The sequence below is a fragment of the Pan troglodytes genome, chromosome 3 (assembly GCF_028858775.2).
Source record: "Pan troglodytes isolate AG18354 chromosome 3, NHGRI_mPanTro3-v2.0_pri, whole genome shotgun sequence".
In the NCBI taxonomy this organism is placed as follows: domain Eukaryota; kingdom Metazoa; phylum Chordata; class Mammalia; order Primates; family Hominidae; genus Pan; species Pan troglodytes.
In genome coordinates this window covers 174,901,710-174,923,190 of record NC_072401.2, presented here as the reverse complement: position 1 = coordinate 174,923,190, position 21,481 = coordinate 174,901,710, and the positions used below count along the sequence as shown (strand labels likewise).

At 37.6% G+C, this 21,481-nt stretch overlaps 1 protein-coding gene across 6 annotated transcripts in view; it reads right to left on the bottom strand.

Annotated features, from left to right (window-relative positions):
- Positions 1 to 21,481, bottom strand: part of GALNT7 (polypeptide N-acetylgalactosaminyltransferase 7) — a 155,189-nt gene that overhangs the window by 79,206 nt on the left and 54,502 nt on the right. For 2 of the 6 annotated variants that reach the window (XM_063809994.1, XM_063809995.1), the window contains exon 2: positions 19,916 to 20,025. The exons of 2 other annotated variants lie outside the window; for them this stretch is intronic. In XM_063809994.1, the coding sequence (XP_063666064.1) occupies positions 19,916 to 19,918 (3 nt within the window). In that variant the 5' untranslated portion in view covers positions 19,919 to 20,025. Of the gene's footprint in view, positions 1 to 11,638; positions 11,901 to 14,318; positions 14,358 to 19,915; positions 20,026 to 20,156; positions 20,234 to 21,481 lie in introns of those variants that run through there. 2 more of the 6 variants (XM_054683931.2, XM_063809993.1) reach the window with 2 other exon arrangements.

The following is a 21,481-nucleotide window of genomic DNA, read 5'->3' as shown; positions in this document are numbered from 1 at the left end:
ATATTCCAGCAGTAGCCCACTGCCCTCTGGAGAATACACACTTCTCAAGGGGGTTGGCAAGGGTTTTCTGGTTCTAGACTGCATTTATGAAATGTCTTCAGCACTATCCATGAGAGAGGGGTCAGCTAACTTTTTCTTCAAAGGGTTAAGTAGTAAACATGTTTGGCTTTGCAGACCACAGGGTCCCTGTGGTAATTATTCAAGTCTGCCTCTGCAGTGTGGGAGCAGCCATAGACAATATGTAAATGAATGAGTATGGCTGTGTTCCAGTAACCATGTATTTACAGAGACAGATGTTGGGCTGGATTTGGTCCCCTAATCCCTGCACTAGACTGTAAGTTCTGTGAAAGTGCAGAGGCTATGTCCATCGTACGCACCACTGCATGCCCAGTGCTTATCCTGGCATATAATTCCTCAATAAATACTCACTGAATAAATGAATGAATCCTAAAATTTCTGCTTTGGTGGTAAGATAGACTCCGAAAAGAAAAGGGGAGATAAAGAATGGAAAATACAAAATGGGAGAGCAGGGCTTAAATCAGATAGACCCGTACTGGCAATACCTTATGAATTCACCAAGAACATAACTCTATATTCCCTACACGGCACTGTACTTTTAATAATGCCATATAATAGCACCAGAAAAATTGAATTTGCTCACTTCTCAGAGGCTGCATGTCATTAAATCTGAAGGCAAAACCAAATACAAGAATTGTCTGTCTAACCCCAAGTCAACTAAGAATAATCACATCAAATCTTAATTATATGATTCAAACAACGGCTATAAAGTGGTGTAATACTTTACTCCCCTGAGGAGGAAAGCTACATACTCCTCCTTTCTGAGAGTGAATGAGAATCAGTAGATGCCTCTGTGACTCACTGGTACTATGATACCTTCGTAAACACCAGCTGATCCACTCTACAGCCCAAACCAATGAATCACTGTTAAACAGAAATGGAAAAGAGGATGAGTAGATAATTTTCCAAGATCAGTATGTTCATAAAGGTGGAAATGGACTGAAAAATATAACCACTTATCACTGGATGGTAATATGGATTACCAGAAGTAAGGTCAGGCTAGTAACCATCCACCTTACAACTTACAAAGTGCCCCTTCTTACCCCCAAATCCTGCTTATATGTAATATTTTTCCAAGATGGCCATGCCTTGGTAGAGATAATATAAATCCAAAGGGATTTAGAAAAATGGTCTTTAGAGCAAATGACAGTAACATAGGCTTGTTTGAATTTGAAATCACAGGTGAAGCCTAGAAAACTAAGCTTTTAATGATGAGCTTATGCAGTCACATGATCTCTTGAGAAATGACGACTTAGCTTTAGGAAAGGGCCACTGCTTGAACAACATGCACACTACTTGGTTATCATGCTTCATGAGCCACAGAATTTAAAGGTATAACAAGCCAAACTTCATTCTGTGATTTTAACTCTCTTGATCAAAAACACCTTTCATCAGAAAAATCCTATCAGCATCCTTTCTCTGGCTGCAGTTACCTAAAAGGAGCAGAAGGAATGGACACAGAAAGCAGAGAGGGAGGTGGTAAAAATAAATAAGCTCCAGAAATTCAGAGGGAACAAGGCGTGCTAGTAGGCTGGGGCTCCCCAGACTCTCACCAACATGTGGCAGGATGTGGGTGGGAATGTGGAGTGCACCAGCCTCAGTACCCTTCTTTCTCTCTGCTTAGTTACAGCTGGATGGACTAGACATTTCTGGCTGACTGAAGAGCTCCATGTCTTGCTCCTTTCAGAGCACTGAGCGATGACTGCATTGGGAGCTGCAGCCCTGCTGGGCATGGTCAAGGAATTTGTGCTTAATCAGGGCTTAAAATGGATAAGCCCAAGATTAAACAGAGACCTTACCAGTCCTTAAATATCTAGAATGTCATCCATACAGGAAAGGACCCATTTCCAAGTATATTTTAATATCCCTAAACTAGAAAGAGATTGAAGGCCACTTTCCAATGGCAATGCCTCTGTTAGCAACTAGGGCAGAACTGAAAATGGATGAAGTGTGCTTTCAGGTAACTATGGAAATATAAACATTCTATATAAGCTCTAGGTGTGGCTTAAAGTATGATATTCTGGTAAGAATTATCTGCTTAAAGAAATAGACTCGCTTAGAGGAATTGCTATTCTTCATCTTTTTTTTCCCTTTCTTTAAGTATCAGGCCAAGATATAAACCAAAGGGTAACAAAATAGAGAAAATAGTAGAGTTGACATCATAATGCTCCACTAAAAGAAATCAAGGTCAGCAACTCTAATACTGTATATTAAACTTAAGCAGGGTAACCAGGCTGAGTACTACACAGTAAACCAGTTCATCCCAAAGTTACTTTACGGATTGAAACACTGGGACTCTTGACAATGGAGTGATGCCTATTATGGAATAGCTAATAGTTATATCTTTTATTTTTATCTCAAGACTTCTAATATACTATGGTAACTGCAGTTACAAGTGGGCAAGTCTGTGAAGCAGTTTTAGCCACCTACTGGGAAGATTTTATCGGATTTCTAAGGGGGCATTTTGAGCCAATTAAATGCCACCCCCCTTTAACCAAACAAGCAAAATATATAATACAGATCTATCCTGTACTATAATGAAGAATACTGAAATAAGTATCTTCCTAGGCTGCAGGGATCCATGATTGTGCCACTGCACTCCAGCCTGGGGACCAGAGCATGACCCTGTTTCAAAAACAAAGGTATCTTCTTAAAAAGTTGTCTATATCACATTTTTGATCACCTAGTCATCTGAATAAAAGGAAGATTTCCATTATATAAGAGCCTCTCAATAAATCTCACAATTTTGCAACTTGTTAACCAATCTTAGGATTTTTATGCATTACCATTTGGAATTCTTAAAAGAAGTCCCCATCTGTATCAACACAATAATTTTCTAAAGATCTCTGCATTCTGTACAGTAATTATGATCAACTACAGAATATCTAGATGAGGTAAGTTTTAAGTCTTGGGCTCTTTTCCCCCAGTTTTAATGCAATTTCTCCCACATCATTAGTATAATTTCGTGATTTGCCTGACTTAACAGGAAAATTAAATGTACCAAAAATACTACATGCTCATTAGAAAAATATCAACTATTTCTTTTCTTTCTTTCTTCTTCTTCTTTTTTTTTTTTAAATAGAGATGGGGTCTCACTTTGTTGCCCCAGGCTGGTCTTGAACTACTGGGATCAAGCGATCTTCCTACCTCAGCCTCCCAAAATGCTAGGATTACAGGGGATGAACTACTGTGCCTGGCTAATCAACTATTTTTTGTCAATCAACTCTTTGAGTTATTGAAGATAACCTCATATGAAGATTATCCAAAACCATCTACATGTTCTGATGCACGCTCCAAGCATCCAGTGCAATCCCCTCCCTTCTGGAGACTGAATTCCCTTTTTAAACAGAAGCAAAGCATGCACAGCCATCCCCCTGTTTCTAACCCCCGACAGAGCTTCTTCCTCCAGGTGAAAGATGGGGAGCTGGATCTCAATGTGAAAAACTTTGAACCGTTCTAAGAATTTAAAATCATTGAAGAAGCCAAACAAGGGTTAAACAGGTTTGTTCCCACCAGATTTATTTCAATTTAGTATATAAAAAACACTGACACATTAGTCCCATATGTTCTGTCTTTGGACAATAATTATGCACTGATGGTATCCCCAGTCTTAGTTTCGGCTGGGCACGGTGGCTCATGCCTATAATCTCAGCACTTTGGGAGGCCAAGGTGGGCAGATCACCTGAGGTCTGGAGTTCGAGACCAGCCTAACCAACATGGAGAAACCCCACCTCTACTAAAAATACAAAAATTAGCCAGGCGTGGTGACACATGCCTGTAATCCCAGCTACTCGGGAGGCCTAGGCAGGAGAACCTCTTGAACTCGGGAAGCAGAGGTTGCAGCGAGCTGAGATTGCGCCATTGCACTCCAGCCTGGGCACAAGAGCGAAACTCTGTCTCAAAAAAAAAAAAAAAAAAAAAAAAAAAAAAAAAAAATTAGCCAGTGTCCACTTTCCATTGCCATCTCTATTTCAAGTAGATACATTAGTAAGTATTTGACATTTAATCTCAGATCATTGGACATTGTGAGTGAATATACTTTCTGGTGGGGAGGCACCTCTTCACTCAGGCTTTAGGAAAATTGCTCTTCAACTGACAAGAAATATTACCTTTATTTTACCAGAACCCAATCTTAATGGACAAGTATAACTTTCTTTAGATGATATACATTTATTTAAAGTATTTCAGAGATAACAGGCTATATTAAGAAGAAAAACTTCAGAAATACAAAATCTTCTAAGTCACAAGTTTGATCTTTTGGAACTCTAGATTATTCCAGTGATTAGGTATAGTTTAAAAGTGGTTTTGGCAGTGATATTAGTAAATATGGGTAACAAATCCATTATATTTACTCAGAAGTATATAGTACAATTTTGAACAAAATTTAGTTCATCCAAACTAAAGTAGGTGATCAAATTTACTAAAGTTATGCTAAATTTACTTTTAAAGAACCATAACAATGCACGGCATATTTTAAAGGCATCATGGTAAATTACAAAATAAAAACTTTCGATTCTCAACATATAAGTTAAAATTATTACTGGAAAAAGGGAGATTTCATACAAAACCCTTCTTTGTGTTAACACTGTAATGTCTAATGTTCTATTTTGTAAATGTGAACTTACCATTAACTACACAATAGTTCAAACCAGCACATTTAAACTCAGGAACCAGCTCCTGGGAAACTCTGCCCTCCTCCCATGGTCCTGGGTCCTGTTTTGTTTGTTTGTTTTGTTTTGTTTACACAGATGCACTTTCGGCTTTCGTACCTGTGAATATTTCTAACATTGCACTTCTGTATTGCCTTAGCATCTGTATGTTTCTCCCCAAAGTGAGGGCTCTTTGAGGACAGATACTGTGTATTATTTATCTGTGTGTCCCGAGTACCTAGTAGACAGCAGGTACTCAGTGCATGTTTGTTCATGGATGAGTAAATGGAGAACATCCAGCTGTGGCTCATCTATTATCCTGCTGGAATATAAACTGATTTTGGGTCTATTATCTTATGCCACTGCTTGGCTTGGTTTAAGCTAGCATTTTGGGAATCCAAATGAGATAAGTGAAAACATTATTTCCCTACAAATCTAAAATTTGAATAATCCTTTTTTTAGTTTCTTCTCTCCCTCAGATTTGGATAAATCATGTTGGCACTTCAAGGAAAATGAGTACTTTATTTAAACATGAAAAAGTAAATCTGCTGATGTTAGTCTTAGTTCTCTTGGCCAATTTATCTTGCAAACAGTTCCCTGCTAAATCACGTCAGAAAAACATGAGTTAATACTCAAGTGGGAATAAATTTTAAAAACAAGCAAGTAATTAAAGGACCAAAATACAGGTTAATTTTTGCAACAGAAAAATAAACAACAAATTGATTATTGTTTTACAAAAAAACTTTTATTCTTAAGACTGTTTAATTGGAGCAGATCAAAGTTATAGACAACTAATTAAGAAGTCTATGTAACACATGAAATTTGAAAATATTTATAAAATCTATGTAAGTTCTATCTTTCAGAGACCTTATAAAAATTCATGCTTTGGCTCATCAACTGAATCATAAATATGCATTACAGGTTTTAAAAAATATTTTTTATTGTGAATATTTAACATTAACTCTTTAGCTGATTTGAACTGAACTTGAAAAAAATCACACATAAATATTAAACAGTTAATACATCATTTTGTAGTATATTTCAAAAGGTGATAAAACTGCATTTGTCAAAGTTTATGCCATCATTTCAGTGGTAAGAGCACGTATGACAAGACAGGCCTATAAACACAAGGCATATGAATGCCACTGAAAAGTCCATCTCTCATAGGTACTAAAAGGCTGATAATTATACTTTTTAGAAATAATAAAAGGATCTAGTAGATTTTAACTCTTCATGTTTAGGAACTAAGCAATTCCTGAATTTTAAAAAGAAAGCTCCTAAGTAGCATTTTTATTCTAAAGATGAGATATCATAAATTACACAAAATATTTTAATAGAAGTCAATATTTTACAAGAAATATCTTACCACATTATTCCTACAAAATGATCTGTCTAAAAATAAGAAAGGTATTGGGAAAGTGAAGAGAAAAAAAATGAAAGCAAAGTAATGAAAGAAAGATTGTAAAATAAAATCTGTGAGAAATTTTAAACATATGAATAATTTATGTATGCATATATATTATGTATGCACATGGAGAGAGGAAATATACATTTAAAAACCAAATGGCTTAGTAGGATAATAAGAAATTAACCCTGCTAAACAGACCCTTCAAAAGAACAACCACAGCATTTCATCAGGTGGAGAAAGGGGAACGGCTTAAAAGCTGAACTGATTGAAAATGAGGTCACATCTGCTCCTCTTCTGCCCACTCACATAATGTTTTGGAGTGAACTTTCAGCTTGTGCCAATCAACCCTACTTTAGTACCTAGAAGAGCTAAGACTCTCTCTTTTCTCGATGCTCTTTAAAATATTTTAAAATAGCATTCCGAATATCAATCCCTGGAGACCACACTGTTAACGGTTTTTTTTTTTTTTTTAATCCAGGGAAGTACTTATTTAGGCCTATCCTTTGATTCTTGTTTCCAATAAAAGTGCATTTTATAATCTAATACCAGCCAAAGCCAAGCAAACAGTTTAATTCTTAATCCTCCTTCACATCTGGCAAACCCAGTGAAACCATATAATGATTTCCAAACCTTCCTAAAAACCTTATAGGAAATTAAAGTCACCAACAGAAAATAATTCTTATGACACTAAGAAAAACATTTTACTGACTGAGAGCAGAATGAGGTCAAATGTGGCATTTGTGTTGGGAGAGAATGTTTGTTATACCCTTTTGAAAGGCAAAAAAGCAATGTCCTATTATCCCTCTAGGGGAGAAACTCGAGAATGAATATAGCACTGCCACATGAAATGTTACTACTTTGTGCAGCTGGAAATGCATAAAACGGCTCTTCCTCCACTGCATCCCTGCTTTGCCCTGAAGCATGGCTTACATAACAGCTCATAAAAAAAGTATTGCAATGTGTGGCTTTACAACACATACATTATGATTGGTATATGATAACCTTCTCTTGGAAATCTGAAAAAATAACCACCCCAGGGAAAAAAATACCTCAAAGCTTTCAGGGCAGATGTATCATTTTAAAGCCTAGAACATTTTATTACCATGGCATGACTAGAAATCCATTTTAGGAGGGTGTGACAATGTAACAGAATTATGTGAGACAGAAAAATACAGTCAGAGTAGATCAAGGTTATTTATGTAATAAACTTTTTGACATTTTACTTTTTAACTATCAAGAAGTCTGTTCTCAAGAAGGAATGCTTATTCAGTGATACTCTGGTTTATCATGAGTGTTATTTGTCATTCAGGTTACTATTTATATGCATCATTAAAAGATAAAAGAACTGTCCTTTTTGTTATCCGAATATTTATTACAGGTCTACTATATGCCAGGTACTCTATATAAAGGTGCCATGTTATAGAAAAAGGCCTTGCCTCTAAGGGAGTCACAGCCTGGAGGAAGGGAATGCCTGAGCAGGCCTAAGTGACCTGATCTGCGTTTTGAAAATAGTAGAGGCTCCCCAGTACATAGGCGGTGGGGATGTAAGGTGGGGCATGAGGAAAAGGCACAAAATCATAAAAACATGGAGTGCTTAGAGAATGCCAAATCATTTGCTATAACAGAAGGGCAGGAGATGAAACTTGAGATACTGGCAAGTTCCTCAGAGGGTCTCTTAAGAACTGCTGAGAGGTTCAGACTTTATCCTCTTACATGGGAGCCATGAGATCAAAGCTGAATTTTGGAATGAGTACTCGGATAGAGCAAATGAGTGGGAAGAGAAGCCAAGATGTTGTCAGAGAGATAAGAAAAAACTTAAAAATAAAATACTACAGAAGGCAAAGTGGGAGAGAATTTCAAGGCAGGAGTGGTCAACAGGGCTAAAAACTGCAGTCATGATGTTGAAGTAACAAGAATGACAAAGTCTGAAGGTACAGGCCAGGGAAGTATGGTAATGGCAGTGCTGCAGTGGGGCTCGCTCGCCAGCTCTCTGATAGACAACGGTGGAGGCCCCAGGAGCATGGAACTAGAAAGGCCTCTGGACTCCTCACGGTTCTCTCCTACCCAGCTAGAGGATGGATCCATCATACTGCTTTCTACCTTCTAGAGCACACAAAGCATTTTTGTGATCCCCTTGTTGCTGTGCCCTAGACATTCCTTTCAAATGCCTAACTGATGGTTTAACAAATATGTACTGAGTACCTACTATGTACCAGGTTACAGAGATACAAAGGTAAGCAAATACATCCCTGCTTTTGTGGCTCTTTCTGTCCAGTGGGGCAGACAGATAAACAAATAATCATATAAACATGGTGCCGTAAGAAACTTCAAGGAGAATTGATCCAATTTAGGAAGTTAGAAAAGGCTTTCTTGTGGTCGGGCGTGGTGGCTCACACCTGTAATCCCAGCACTTTGGGAGGCCGAGGCAGACAGATCACGAGGTCAGGAGATCGACACCATCCTGGCTAACACAGTGAAACTCCATCTCAACTAAAAATACAAAAATTAGCTGGGCGTGGTGGCGGGTGCCTGTAGTCCCAGCTACTTGGGAGGCTGAGGCAGGAGAATGGTGTGAACCTGGGCGGTGGAGCATGCAGTGAGCAGAGATTGTGCCACTGCACTCCAGCCTGGACAACAGAGCAAGACTCTGTCTCAAGAAAAAGAAAAGAAAAGAAAAGAAAAGGCTTTCTTGAGAATGAGTACATCACTGAGCAAAGATCTGAAAGAACAGAAGTTACTTAGGTGAAGAGAGGAGGGAAGAGTATCCCAGGTAGAGAACGTGTTGTGCAAAGTGCCTGTAGCAGGAAGGCCTATGCCAAGCAAGGAGGACTAGATATGGCTGGAATACAGAGTGAGGCGTGCCTGGGGCAAGGTGAGGCTGAAGATTAGGTAGTAGCTAGATCAAGCCAGGCCTGGTGTCCATGGTAATGCATCTGGACTTCATCTGAGAGCAGTAAAAAGTAAGTTAATAGCTTTAATGTACCTTGGAAGCATTTTGAAAACAATCCCCTGGCTGAGTAGTAAGAGAACAGACCTGGAAACAGGCCAGAGTGACTGAGGATAGATTGCAGAATAGACAGCAGTAGTCTGGATAAGAATCTTGGTGGTGGAAGAAAAAAAAGTGGAAAGTGGACAGATTCAAGGGTTAATTAGTGTCTTCGTCCATTTGTATTGCTATAAAGAAATACCAGAAGCTGCGTAATTTATAAAGAAAAGAGGTTTATTTGGCTCACAGTTCTGCAGGCTGTATAAGAAGCATGGTACCAGCATCTCCTTCTGATAGGGCCTCAGGCTGCTTCCATGCATGGCAGTAGGGAAGGGAAGCAGGTGTGTGCAGAGATCACATGGCGAGACAGGGAGCAAGATACAGAGAGAAGGAGGTGCCAGTTTTTTTTTGTTTTCTTTTGTTTTGTTTTATAACCAGTGCTTTTGGTAACTAACAGAATGAGAACTCACTTATTACAGTGAAGATGGCACTGAAACAATACATGAGGGATCTGCCTCCATGACCCAATCACTTCCCATTAGGCCTCACCTCCAAAATTGGGACTCAAATTACAACATGAGGTTTGAGGGGACAGACATTCAAATTATAGTAATTACGAAGTAAAATGAGCAAATGTTTTCTTTTGCTATCCAATCATGATGGATTGAATATGTGTGATAAAGGAGAGGGAGGTATGAAGAATGATTTTAAGATTTGTAACTTATACAACTGGATACTATTCACTGAGAGAGGAAACACTGAAATAGACCAGAATTGAAGATGATGAGTTCCCTTTTAGATATGCTGAATTTCAAGTGCTTCTGAAACATTCAAGAGGAGACAGAAACATAGAATTTATAGCTCAGTGAAGAGGTCTGGACTGGAGAATATAATTTGGCACAAATCTTTATGCAGATAATAATTGACTCAAGAGCCAATAAGACGAATGATGGAGAGATTATAAAGTGAGAAAAGGAGAGGACCTTGGATCCCGCCTTGAGGAATTCACCCCTTACATGATGGATGGAAGAGGGTGAGACTATAGAAGAGACAGATGACTAGCCCAATATGTGGAAAGAAAACCAAAAACCAAAACAGTGTGTTCAAGACACAGGGCACGGTGAACTATGTCGAGAAGCCAAGCAAGATGAGGACTGCATTTGGTAACGTGAAGTTGAAGCTGACTGATAACTTCAGTGACAGCTGTTTTGGCAGGGTAATGGTGTCAAGAGCCCAACTGGAGTGAGTGGAAGTGTGGAGTTGGGAGATGTGGAAACGATACAAACAAGAATAGACAACATTTTTTGAAAAATTTTATTTGCCTGTTAAGGGATGAATAGAGATGAAGAGGCAGCTGGAAGAAATATGAAGTGGAATGAGAAAATTTAGTTTGTTTTTAATAGGAAAAGCTTGAAGATTTTTAAAAGCAAAGGCAAGGGGGAGACATTAAAAAGCATGTGAGAGAAGGGGTAATCAAGTGTAGAAAGTTCTTGAGAATGAAGAAGGGATGGGAGCCAGAGCGTCATGGGGACTGGCCTGGCTGGGAGGCGGACAACCCCTCTGATGTAATAGGAAAGATGGAATTGGTGCAGATACTGGCATTGTTCTCTTCTTTGGGATCCAAATCCTCAACCACTGCAGTCTGAATTAATCCAACAGTGTCTCCCATTTAACCTATTCTATATATTGCATTTAGACTTAGCTCTGTTAAACACTGCAGATATATGAAAAAATACTCAACATCACTAATTATCAGGGAAATCCAAATCAAAACCGCAATGAGGTATCATCTCATCTGAGTCAGAAAGGTTCTTATGAAAAAGACAAAAAATAACAATGCTGGCAAACATGCAGAGTAAGGGAGCTCTTATACACTATTGGTGAGAATGTAAGTTACAACAGCTGTTATGGAAAACAGTATGGAGGTTTCTCAAAAACCTAAAAATAGAACTACCATACAACCCACCCATCCCACTACTGGGTATTTATCCAAAGGAAAGGAAATTAATATATCACAGGATACCTGCACTGTCATGTTGACTGAAGCACTATTCACAATAGCCAAGATACGGAATCAACCTAAGTGTCCATCAGTGGATGAATGGATAAAGAAAATGTGGTATGTATACACACAATGGAGTACTATTCAGCCACAGAAAGAAATCCTGTCATTTGCAGCAACATGGATGGAAGTGAAGGTCATCATGCTATGTGAAATAAGCCAGGCACAGAAAGACAAATACCACGTGTTCTCACTCATACGCGAGAGCTAAAAGAGTGGATCTCACCGAGGTAGAGTAGAATGATGGCTAACAGTGGCTGGGAAGGGGAAAGGGGTAAAGAGAGATTGGTTAATGGGTACAAACATACACTTAGATAGAAGGAATAAGTTCTAGTGTTCAGTACCACAGTAGGGTGACCATAGGGAACAACAATTTATTCTACATTTCAAAATAGCTAGAAGAAAAGATCTGAGGCATTCCCAACACAAAGAAAAGGAATGTTACAAGCTCACACCTGTAATCCCAGCACTCTGGGAGGCTGAGGCAGGAGGATCTCTTGAGGGTAGGAGTTTGAGACATGCCTCGGCAGCATAGAGAGACCCCCATCTTTACAAAAATTTTTTTTAAATCAGCAGGGCATGGTGGTGTGTGTCTGTAGTCCCAGTTACTTGGAAGGCTGAGGTGGGAGGATTGCTTGAGGCCAGGAGTTCGAGGCTGCAGTGAACTATGATCGTGCCACTGCCCTCCAGCCCGGGCAACAGAGCAAGACGCTGTCTCTAAAAAAAAAAAAAAGTTCAAGGTAACAGATATCCTAATTACCCTGATTTGATCATTACACACTGTATGCATGTATCAAAATATACCATGCCCTCCATAAATATGTACAATTCATATTTATCAATCAAAAATTTATAAAAACCACTGCTTTCTAGTATATGTCAGGGATTTTTTTTTTAAGAGACTGAAAGTCTCCCTAACCAGGCTCAAACTCTTTGCCTGGCTTCAGTGTTACCCACTATGTACTCACTCAAGGTGTCCCTGTACTCATTAGTCAGTCACGTCCCTTCAGGAGATGATTTTAAAAAATTATTTTCAGTCCTGCCTCTAGGGTTTGCTCACTTACCAGCCTTAGCCTACAGCACTGCCCTGCTTTCCTCCTCTCTTCCTTCTAAGTTCAGTTCCAATTCCATTTATAAAGACTCAGCCCCCACCATCTGCTCTAGTTCCAGTGATATTTTTCCTCTTATGAATTTCTACTCAATATTTTTATAATTCTCTGACTGTCCTATATGTTAGTTTTTCTTCCCCAACCAGACTAAAAAGCTCTAATTGAGGAGCGTCTTAGTCTTTTGCTCCTTTTGCACAGGAAGAGCTTCTGTTATGTGTCTTCCTTTCTCCTAAATTCTGTGCCATTTCTAGTTTCCTTATTTCTACTCCCATATACAAAAATAATAACAGTTATTCAACAGGAAACATGTTTCCTGGCCTCCATATATTTAAAGGAGGGCCTGCCTTATGTTTTTTAGATGGATTTTTGGGGCAACAGCAGTGCAATTTTTGATTTTAAAAAATAAAACTACTAGACACCATTAAGTATGTTACATACTCCAATCCTCGCAACTATCCAGTGAGACAGGACCTGTAATTTTACTCTCACATTTTATAGTTCAGGAAGCCCAAGATTAGACAGGAGATCATACATCATTAAGTCACACAATCAGTAAGCCACTGATGTAGGTTTAAACCCTGGCCTGTGACTCCTGATCCTGTGCTGGTGGCCACAGTGCTAAACAACTTCAAGAAGACTGCTTGATAATGACTTCTACTTTGTAGAAACCCAGAAATTTACAAAAACAATTAACTTGAGGGGCCTTTAAAACATGCGATTAATATATACTTTAATGTCTCTTTATTCTGCTTTTTAAAATCATGTTATAAGGCTATCTTTGGCAACCAGTTACACCAAAGAAGCCAATTCTGACACTGCACAATGAGATCTGCCTGTCAAAGGTGTTTTGTTCCTTCAATGTGTTAGGTCATGATTTCCCCTGACAGCTTGTGAAATAAAGGGAAAAACATTTTTAAAAATTTGATACAAAGAATTAAATCAGTCTGTCCCATAAGTAAGGACTAAAGTGCTTTTCATCCTATGTTAAGCAGACTGTTCCAACTGAGGTACTACTGTGAATTTTTAGATGTTCAAACTATCGCTCATGAATACTCTTGCCTTTTTGTGAGCAAAAGTAGTGCTGTGGCTATGGAGGAAAACTAAATTATTCACAATTGAGCCCATTCCTATAGCTTTGCTGATATTCTACTCTAACCAAAAATTTATCAAATGCCTGGTTCCATAAAGACAGCAGAAGATAATTACACTATCACAGAATAATTTACTATATTTCCCAGGACATGCTAACTATATTATATATAAGACCAGAGTTCCATTTTTCTCCCCTCCCATAATGTAAGAGGTATCAATGAGAGAAAGGGAGAAAACCCCTCACAGAGCACTTATCCAGAAATACAACCAACAGTCTGTTTTCTAGGACACATGAAAATGTTCACTATGAAACCCAAGTGAGGATTAGGAGTGACATATCAAAACACTACTTTCATACAGAATAATATGGAATGTTTTCCTAATTTAATTTCTGATTTATGTAGTAAACAGATTATACTCATATTAAAACATTAAAAATATGATAGTTAACTTTAACTTTCCATTACTTTCTATTTCCATTTCTTCATCTTGCTACCTACCACCTTTTAGATGAAAGAAGCAATATTCTAATTTTACCATAACCATGTTCACAATACCAAACCATTAAAATAATCATTTTATTTCAAAAACTTTTTGGCACTTTGAGAGAAGGAAACATAGCAGTAGTTGAGCAACAGGAAGCAACTCTACCCATTAACTGAAAGAAGCTAATAACATATGCTTAATTTTAGCTGGTCTGACACATTCCAACCAACCTCAGTTGATCAACATAAGCTGCTGAAGTGGTACAACTGAAATTTGCTATCTGTTTGCAACAAAAGGTGAAGCTCTGGCAAATAATATGCAATAATTTATTGGAAGACTACACTGGCAAGTCTCACTGAATATCTCAGTTTTATTTTGCCATACTCTTCTGATGACCCTAAGTCATACAGGTTTTTTGTTTTCTATTAAAAAGGTTCCCTTCTTTTACCTGGTATAATGAAGGTAAGCAGCACATTTATCCTGGTATCTACAAATAAATGAAAAAGGAAGCATGTTGTTACTATAGCACACACTTAAGACAGCCTGCCAATGTGTCAGTCAAAGCATTGTCAAAGTTGGAACAGAACCTCCAAAGGCTTACCAAGAAAAATGGAGGAGATAAAAATGAAAAAAAAAAGTAGTAAATCAATTTATCAGAGAAAGTATTTCATTGAATACTGACTTCCATCATGAAGACGACTACAAAGACTACGATAATATGATGAGGAGAAGGTAGAAGAACCCATACAATGAAACAAGCATGATTCTGCCTGCATCATACGTATCTCTTTTAATTCCTGCAACAACTCTTTGAGCTAGATACCACTATTACCCCATTTCACAGTTAAGAAATCAGAGGCACAGAGTTTAAGTAACTTGATAAAAGCTGTGCTCCAAGGAGGCAGTAAAGGTAGGATTCAAATCCAAGGTCTCTGGCTACAGATTCCATGTTCTTAACTATTATACTCTCTCTAGGTAGAGGGAGGCATCCATGCTTTTCATATCCTTAACTAGAATTTCTAGGGAACTTCTAGCTAAATAAATTGATAGTTATCTTTGTAGACTATTTAAATGCTAAAACAAATATATTCCTTAGAATCACTGTTAATTTCAATACATTTATTTCAATAAAAATTTCCTTTATTTTCAAACCAATAAAATACTACTAACTAGAATTCATAATAAAGCAGCTCAGGAAAGGCTACTGTAATAGAAGTAAAAACTTACTATGACGCCCACTAGGGTAGGTGAATATTAAGATGTAATAAATTGTAATATGCTGGAAATGATATACTCATCTCATGTGACTTGATTGCTACAGATAAAAAAGAAATACTTTATTTTCAGCTAGTCACTTTGGCACATAGGACCATTAAACTGAGCTACCGTGCTTGCTATTGTGATTTTGCAAAAACACAAAATGGTCTTCAAAAATCTGTTGTCTGCCACTGACAATATGAAGTAAATAAAATAAGGTTTTCAAATTGACACCAAAGAGGAGTTGGCCACCCTTTCCACTGCCTAAGGCATGTTAGTATTCCTGAAAGGCATCCTCAATTTTGGTCACATGCAGATCTCACTAAGATCATTATTTTCAACAAATTTCTTTCACATCGACTTCAGGGTATGCTTACTGGTAGGCTTCCTGGAAGTTAAAAGGCAGTGATGACCTCAAGAAGCATAAAATCTGTTTTTCATAAACATACCAGTGGCTCTTAACCTTTTTAGGGTCACAAAGATCTTAGACTCTCCTAGGCGGGGAAAAAAAGTAAAAACAATTTAATGTTGGTAGAGTTTTTTTTGTAAAGCCATCTGGCTGTGAGTATCAAAATCTTTAAAAGCATTCATTCCTCCTGACTACAAAATTTCAGACCTGTGAATATATTCTAGGGACACAATTCTAATTACAGAAGAGACATTATGCAGAAATGCTCACTGCAGCCTGTATACTAGCCAATCTACTAGAAACAAACAAAATGCCCTTAATGAGAACAGTTAGAAAAATTATGCTAACTGAACTTAACACAACTGAATAGTATATAATTATAAAACGTTCAAAAAATAATTTTTGTAGAAAATCTTTATATATAATATTAGTTTGAAGAAGTAGAATATACACATTGAATATACATACTGTTTATACCACATCACCTCAAATATGCAAAAATAATAATGGGGCATAGAAATGACTAGAAGAAGAGAGAGTAAAAGCAGTTTTCTCTGGTGATGAGCTTTTGGGTGTTAATTTTTCTCATCTCTTGGTTTTCCTTATTCCCTACATTGAGCACTGCTTGTACAAATTTTCAAAAAATTGTTAAGCTTCCTGTTAAATTTGTTTTTAAAACTATTTATTCAGAAAAAAATTGACCTGCTAGGAAACATTTTATATAACTTGAATATTTTTTCCATAAGGAAGCTCTTTATCATAGTAAGCTATAAAATTTGTTGGCTGCCAAAGGGGTCATTTTACATAATTTAAGGAACAAACAGAAAACACATGACTAGCACAGCTGAAAAGAGGCTCATAGAAACAATATTTATGGCCACAAAATGACTAGGCTGAAAGTTCACACACGGCATAGCTAGCAATATTTTTCACTTGAGAACACAATCAAACTTGGGGTAGCATTTAAAAAACAGAAACAAAAACCCTAGCTTAAGCGATTTTTTTTTAAAAGGTGCAAAAAACACAGAATGCAGTGAAATCAATTATTAATCACTCAATTATCCATCACTTAAAAGCAATGAGAATCATGCTGCATGACCTCCGCCAACATGAGACATTCATGAGATAGAAGTTCAAGTCCTACACAGCACTCTATGTGAAGAGGCACACATCCTTATAAAAAAGAAGGAGGCCAGGAGTGTTGGCTCAGGCCTGTAATCCCAACACTTTGGGAGGCCGAAGTGGGTGGATCATGAGGTCAGGAGATCGAGACCATCTTGGCTAACACGGTGAAACCCCGTCTCTACTAAAAATAAAAAAAATTAGCCAGGTGTGGTCGTGGGTGCCTGTAGTCCCAGCTACTGGGGAGACTGAGGCAGGAGAATGGCGTGAACCCGGGAGGCGGAGCTTGCAGTGAGCCAAGATCGAGTCACTGCACCCCAGCCTGGGCGACAGAGCGAGACACTGTCTCAAAACAAAAACAAAAACAAACAAACAAAAAAGAAGGAAACAAATGCTCTACCTTACACTTTGCTCTTTAGTGATCTCTCCTACTTACCTGCTCCCAGGTTCAATCTTCCTCAAGATACTTCTTTAAATGGAGTTACATTTTAAAATTTTTTAATTAAATTAAAAATTAAGGTTAAATTAACAGTTTTTCTCTCCAAAGTGGTAGATATACATGGTAAATTGGAAGCAAGGAATTAAAAGGAATGGTTGGACTAATTTTTAGGTTATTTTTCCTTATTAGATTGGCTTTTAACCACATATTAAAGCATATTTGACAAATGCATAATTTTAAGGCATTTCATTTCTAGTTTAGAAAAATTATTAACCAAAGAAAATTATGTTGCTGGGTACTGAGTTTCAATATACTCAGAAATGATTTATTTTTTAAAAACTATAGAACAAACATATTTAAAGTGTTTCGAGGTCTTCCAATAAAAATGAAGACCAGAAATACTCCCAAAGGAAGAAGAGAACAAATAGTGCATTCGTAACATAGCCTCACCTCATTTAAATGGAAAAATCAGGCATTTCTTATGCTGAGAGCACATAATCCCATATACAAGGGACCAGGTACACCAGAGGCAGGAGGAGGTGGACGTGTTTCTCTACACCAGGGAGTGATAGCACACACAGCCCTTCTGCCTCCAAGTTCACACAGAAGACAGACAGTTGGGACAGTCAGCCAGCAAGCTGAGAGTGAGTAATTTTCTCCACCAGAAAATCACGGGATGAAGGATGTATGCTGAGTGTCAAAGAGGACGCTTTAACAAAGAAGGGGTTGAAATTGAGGAGATCCTAAGCATGGATTAATATGAAGACTTTCTCTTGCATTGACCTCTTTGAGAACCTTCTCAAGAATGGCTGTAAAGACAAGCAGAGTAAAATGCTGAGGACTGGAGATGCTAAACGCCTGATGTTTAAAAAAAACAGCAAGTTACTGCATAAAAATATTTTGGTTTATCCGATGTAATATAAGGCACGGAGTTAAAAGCTGGTACAACTGGGTTAAAAAAGACTTTGAGTTTATGGTGAATGACATAAGAGCAAATGCTCTAAATATATATATTCTTCAATGGGAAAAATAAGAAAAGAATAGCCAATAGGGAAAAAGTCTTTATCAAGAAAATTTGTTTTGAAGAAATTATAGCAAATTTACTGGAGATGTGGTGGACACTGTGATCAGTGATCAGTTCTACCCCAGAAGCCCTTTCAGGATTAAAAAACGTATTCCCCTGGCTGCAGAGAGTGCCAGCAGAAGAGGGTCCCCATCCAAGATCAAGCCTCCTTCCAGGGGCAGTCTGCACACAGTGATGGGTCAATGCAGAGGTAAAAAGGCCAGTCCTCTTGCTCCAAATTGGAAGGACTTTGAACAACTACCCTAGCTCCAGAGCTCTCTGTGGGGTTGGTTCAGGACTTGGTAGAGAACCACTTCATAGCTCAGCTTCACTGAGTGGTTGTGGTTGCATCTCCTCCCTTCCAAAGGTATTGATCCCCAGAGATCAATTCTGTTAGATCTGTCAGGTATCTCTAACAACATAAGGCATCCAAATCTCAATCTCAGAGTGCGCTTCCTGGGTAACCCAACCTGTGGCAAAGATAAAACTTGTGTTTTCCTTAGAAAGTAGCTCATTAAGCAGAGTACATATATTTAAGTCAGTTTCCTCATTTACAAAATTGGAATATTAATATGTGAGCACAATAAGGTTCCTGCAAGGATTAAATGAGGCACTACATAAAATACTTTGAGTGCCTGGCAACGCTAAATATGCAATAAATGCTAGGCCATTATTAAATAAGTCCTGTTTTTTAAAACAGGATTACTGTTTAAAATCCTCTGAAGAACTGTAAGGAAGATATTGAGGATAATGATAGCCTATGAAAAGTTACTGTTCATGCCAGTAGCTTCTAAGCTCCCTATACCATCTTCCTGCAAATTCTTGATTTTTCTTTTTACTTCCCAGTCAACCCTTTTCCCATTTCCTTAAACATTTCTCCCTGTGCCCAGTAATTCTGTAATTACATTATAACAAAATTATAAAACTGTCTAAGAAGGAAAAAAGAGGGGAGGGAGGATTGAGAGATATGACCCAAAGTAAAACAGATTTCACATATTCCAGCAGTCCTGAGGCTGACTAGGGCAGGAGATCATGGATTTATTATTTTAAAAATACAAACCTACAATCTGACAAAATTCTCTCTCTAGGATTCTAATTCAGAAGATCTTGGGGAAGTGGGCACAGATATAATTATAATTATTATTATTTTTTTTTTTTTTGAGACGGAGTCTCGCTCTGTCGTCCAGGCTGGAGTGCAGTGATACAATTTCGGCTCACTGCAAGCTCCGCCTCCCGGGTTCACACCATTCTCCTGCCTCAGCCTCCCGAGTAGCTGGGACTACAGGCGCGCGCCACCACGCCTGGCTAATTTTTTTTTTAATTTTTAGTAGAGACGCGGTTTCACCGTGTTAGCCAGGATGGTCTGGATCTCCTGACCTCGTGATTCGCCCGCCTTGGCCTCCCAAAGTGCTGGGATTACAGGCGTGAGCCACCGCGCCCGGCCAATATTTGTATTTTTAAAAACTCCCCAGGGACAGAAAGAATTGCAAAGAAATCTTAAACTTCGTTCAGAATTTTATTGTAATTCAAAACTATATATGTATATATGAATCAAATAAATATATTGCAAGTTTTAAGTGTGATATACAAATATAATTTTTAAAATTAATGTTAAATTTAAATTACAAATACTAACATGAACTCATGATTAAGAGAAATACACATATTTCCTTGCACTGTCCACTGAAAAGGTCTAGAAGCAAAGATACAAGTACAATAGGTATGCCTAACACTTAGAGCTTGATTTATACATACCATCCTTCACTAAAAAGAACTGAGGTTCCTTGAAGAAATGGTTGATTTGGGGTCTGAGGCAGGAAATTGGAAGGTGAGCAAATTTAGTTGTGTCAGAAAGAAAAGTAGCCCTGAAAAAATAATGGGAAAAATTCGATATGGTGAGATCTACTCGAAACGTGGTAAAGGGGAAGGATTACAAATTACCCTAACTTTTTAGAAGAAACTGTAGTCGACCCACAGTTGATAAAGAAATGCTCACCTTTACAGAAGAAGGCCAGCTAATCAATGTAGATGTAACAACAGAGTCTGATGGAACAATAGATTCTGGTAGGGACAAAAGGATGGTTTCCTTTAGGTGAAATGTTAGCAACAGGATATTCACATAGTACCAAACTACCATCCAGGCACGTTTGTTATTTACAAAAAAAAAGAGATCTGCTACTTACCACCATGAACAAATGATTAAATACAATTACCAGCAATGAAACAACCTGACGTCATTTGCCACCTGATGTAATGCAATATGAAGTACACACATCAATGAAGAAGTATTTTTATCAATAATGTTTTACCTAAACTCAAATCAAGCCAAGACTTATACAGATAGGTCTATGTATATACACACAGAGGGAGAGAAAGGCAGAGAGAGAAACCAAATTTGTTAAAATATTAACAACTATTGAATTTAGGAGGTACTTGTATGAATGTTCATTGTACTAGTCTTTCAGCTTTTTGTATATGGGAAGAAAATTTTAGTTATAAAAAGCTTGAGAAAAATAACATTAAAAATGTTCTTTAGGTGATTTTAGTGATCATTCAGCTTGACAAATTTTGGACTGCGGGGGGTGGGGGTCTCATTTATGGAAAAGAGTTAAGTTTATTCCAAGAGTGAAGGAATTCCTAAAGAAAATATGCATAACAAAATGCATTGTGCAGTTCTTTTTCATTTAGTAACATTATTATTACTGAATAGTTGTGCTACCATTACAGAGTTTTTATATAAGAGCTAGTATGATTTGCTTCTCTTAGATCAAAGTGAAATACAGGTATAACTCAGGTTATATCTTGCTATATAAAAATCTTGCTAATTAAAAAAACTCTATCACTTAATTTATTCACCATATGTATTGAATCATTAATATAGGTTAGAAAAAGGCAGGATATGGTGTGAAAAAGGGAGGGGAAGTTTATTGCATTTAAAAGGCAATGAATGGAGTCCTATGCAGAATAGACTGTGTGATCTGACTTTTTGATGACTACAGTGTGTATCAATGGTTATAATTCTTGCACTCACTTATCAGGCAGCTTTTGAAGGGCTCATCTTTTGTTAAAAAGATTGCTGGTCCTTAGGAAGCTCCACCTAAGTACAAGTGTTTCCTAGAATTAATGTAGAGAAGTGCTGAGGCTAGGATGAAATTTTTTTTTAGGATTCTTATTGTGAAAAAAAATTATCCTATTATTGGCAAAAATGATCCATTGGCAGAAACTAGCAGTCTAACCTCTAAACTTAGCAGTCTAACCTTAGTAGTCATTTTATTTAAAACATCTAACCTTAGTAGTCATTTTATTTAAAACATCTAACCT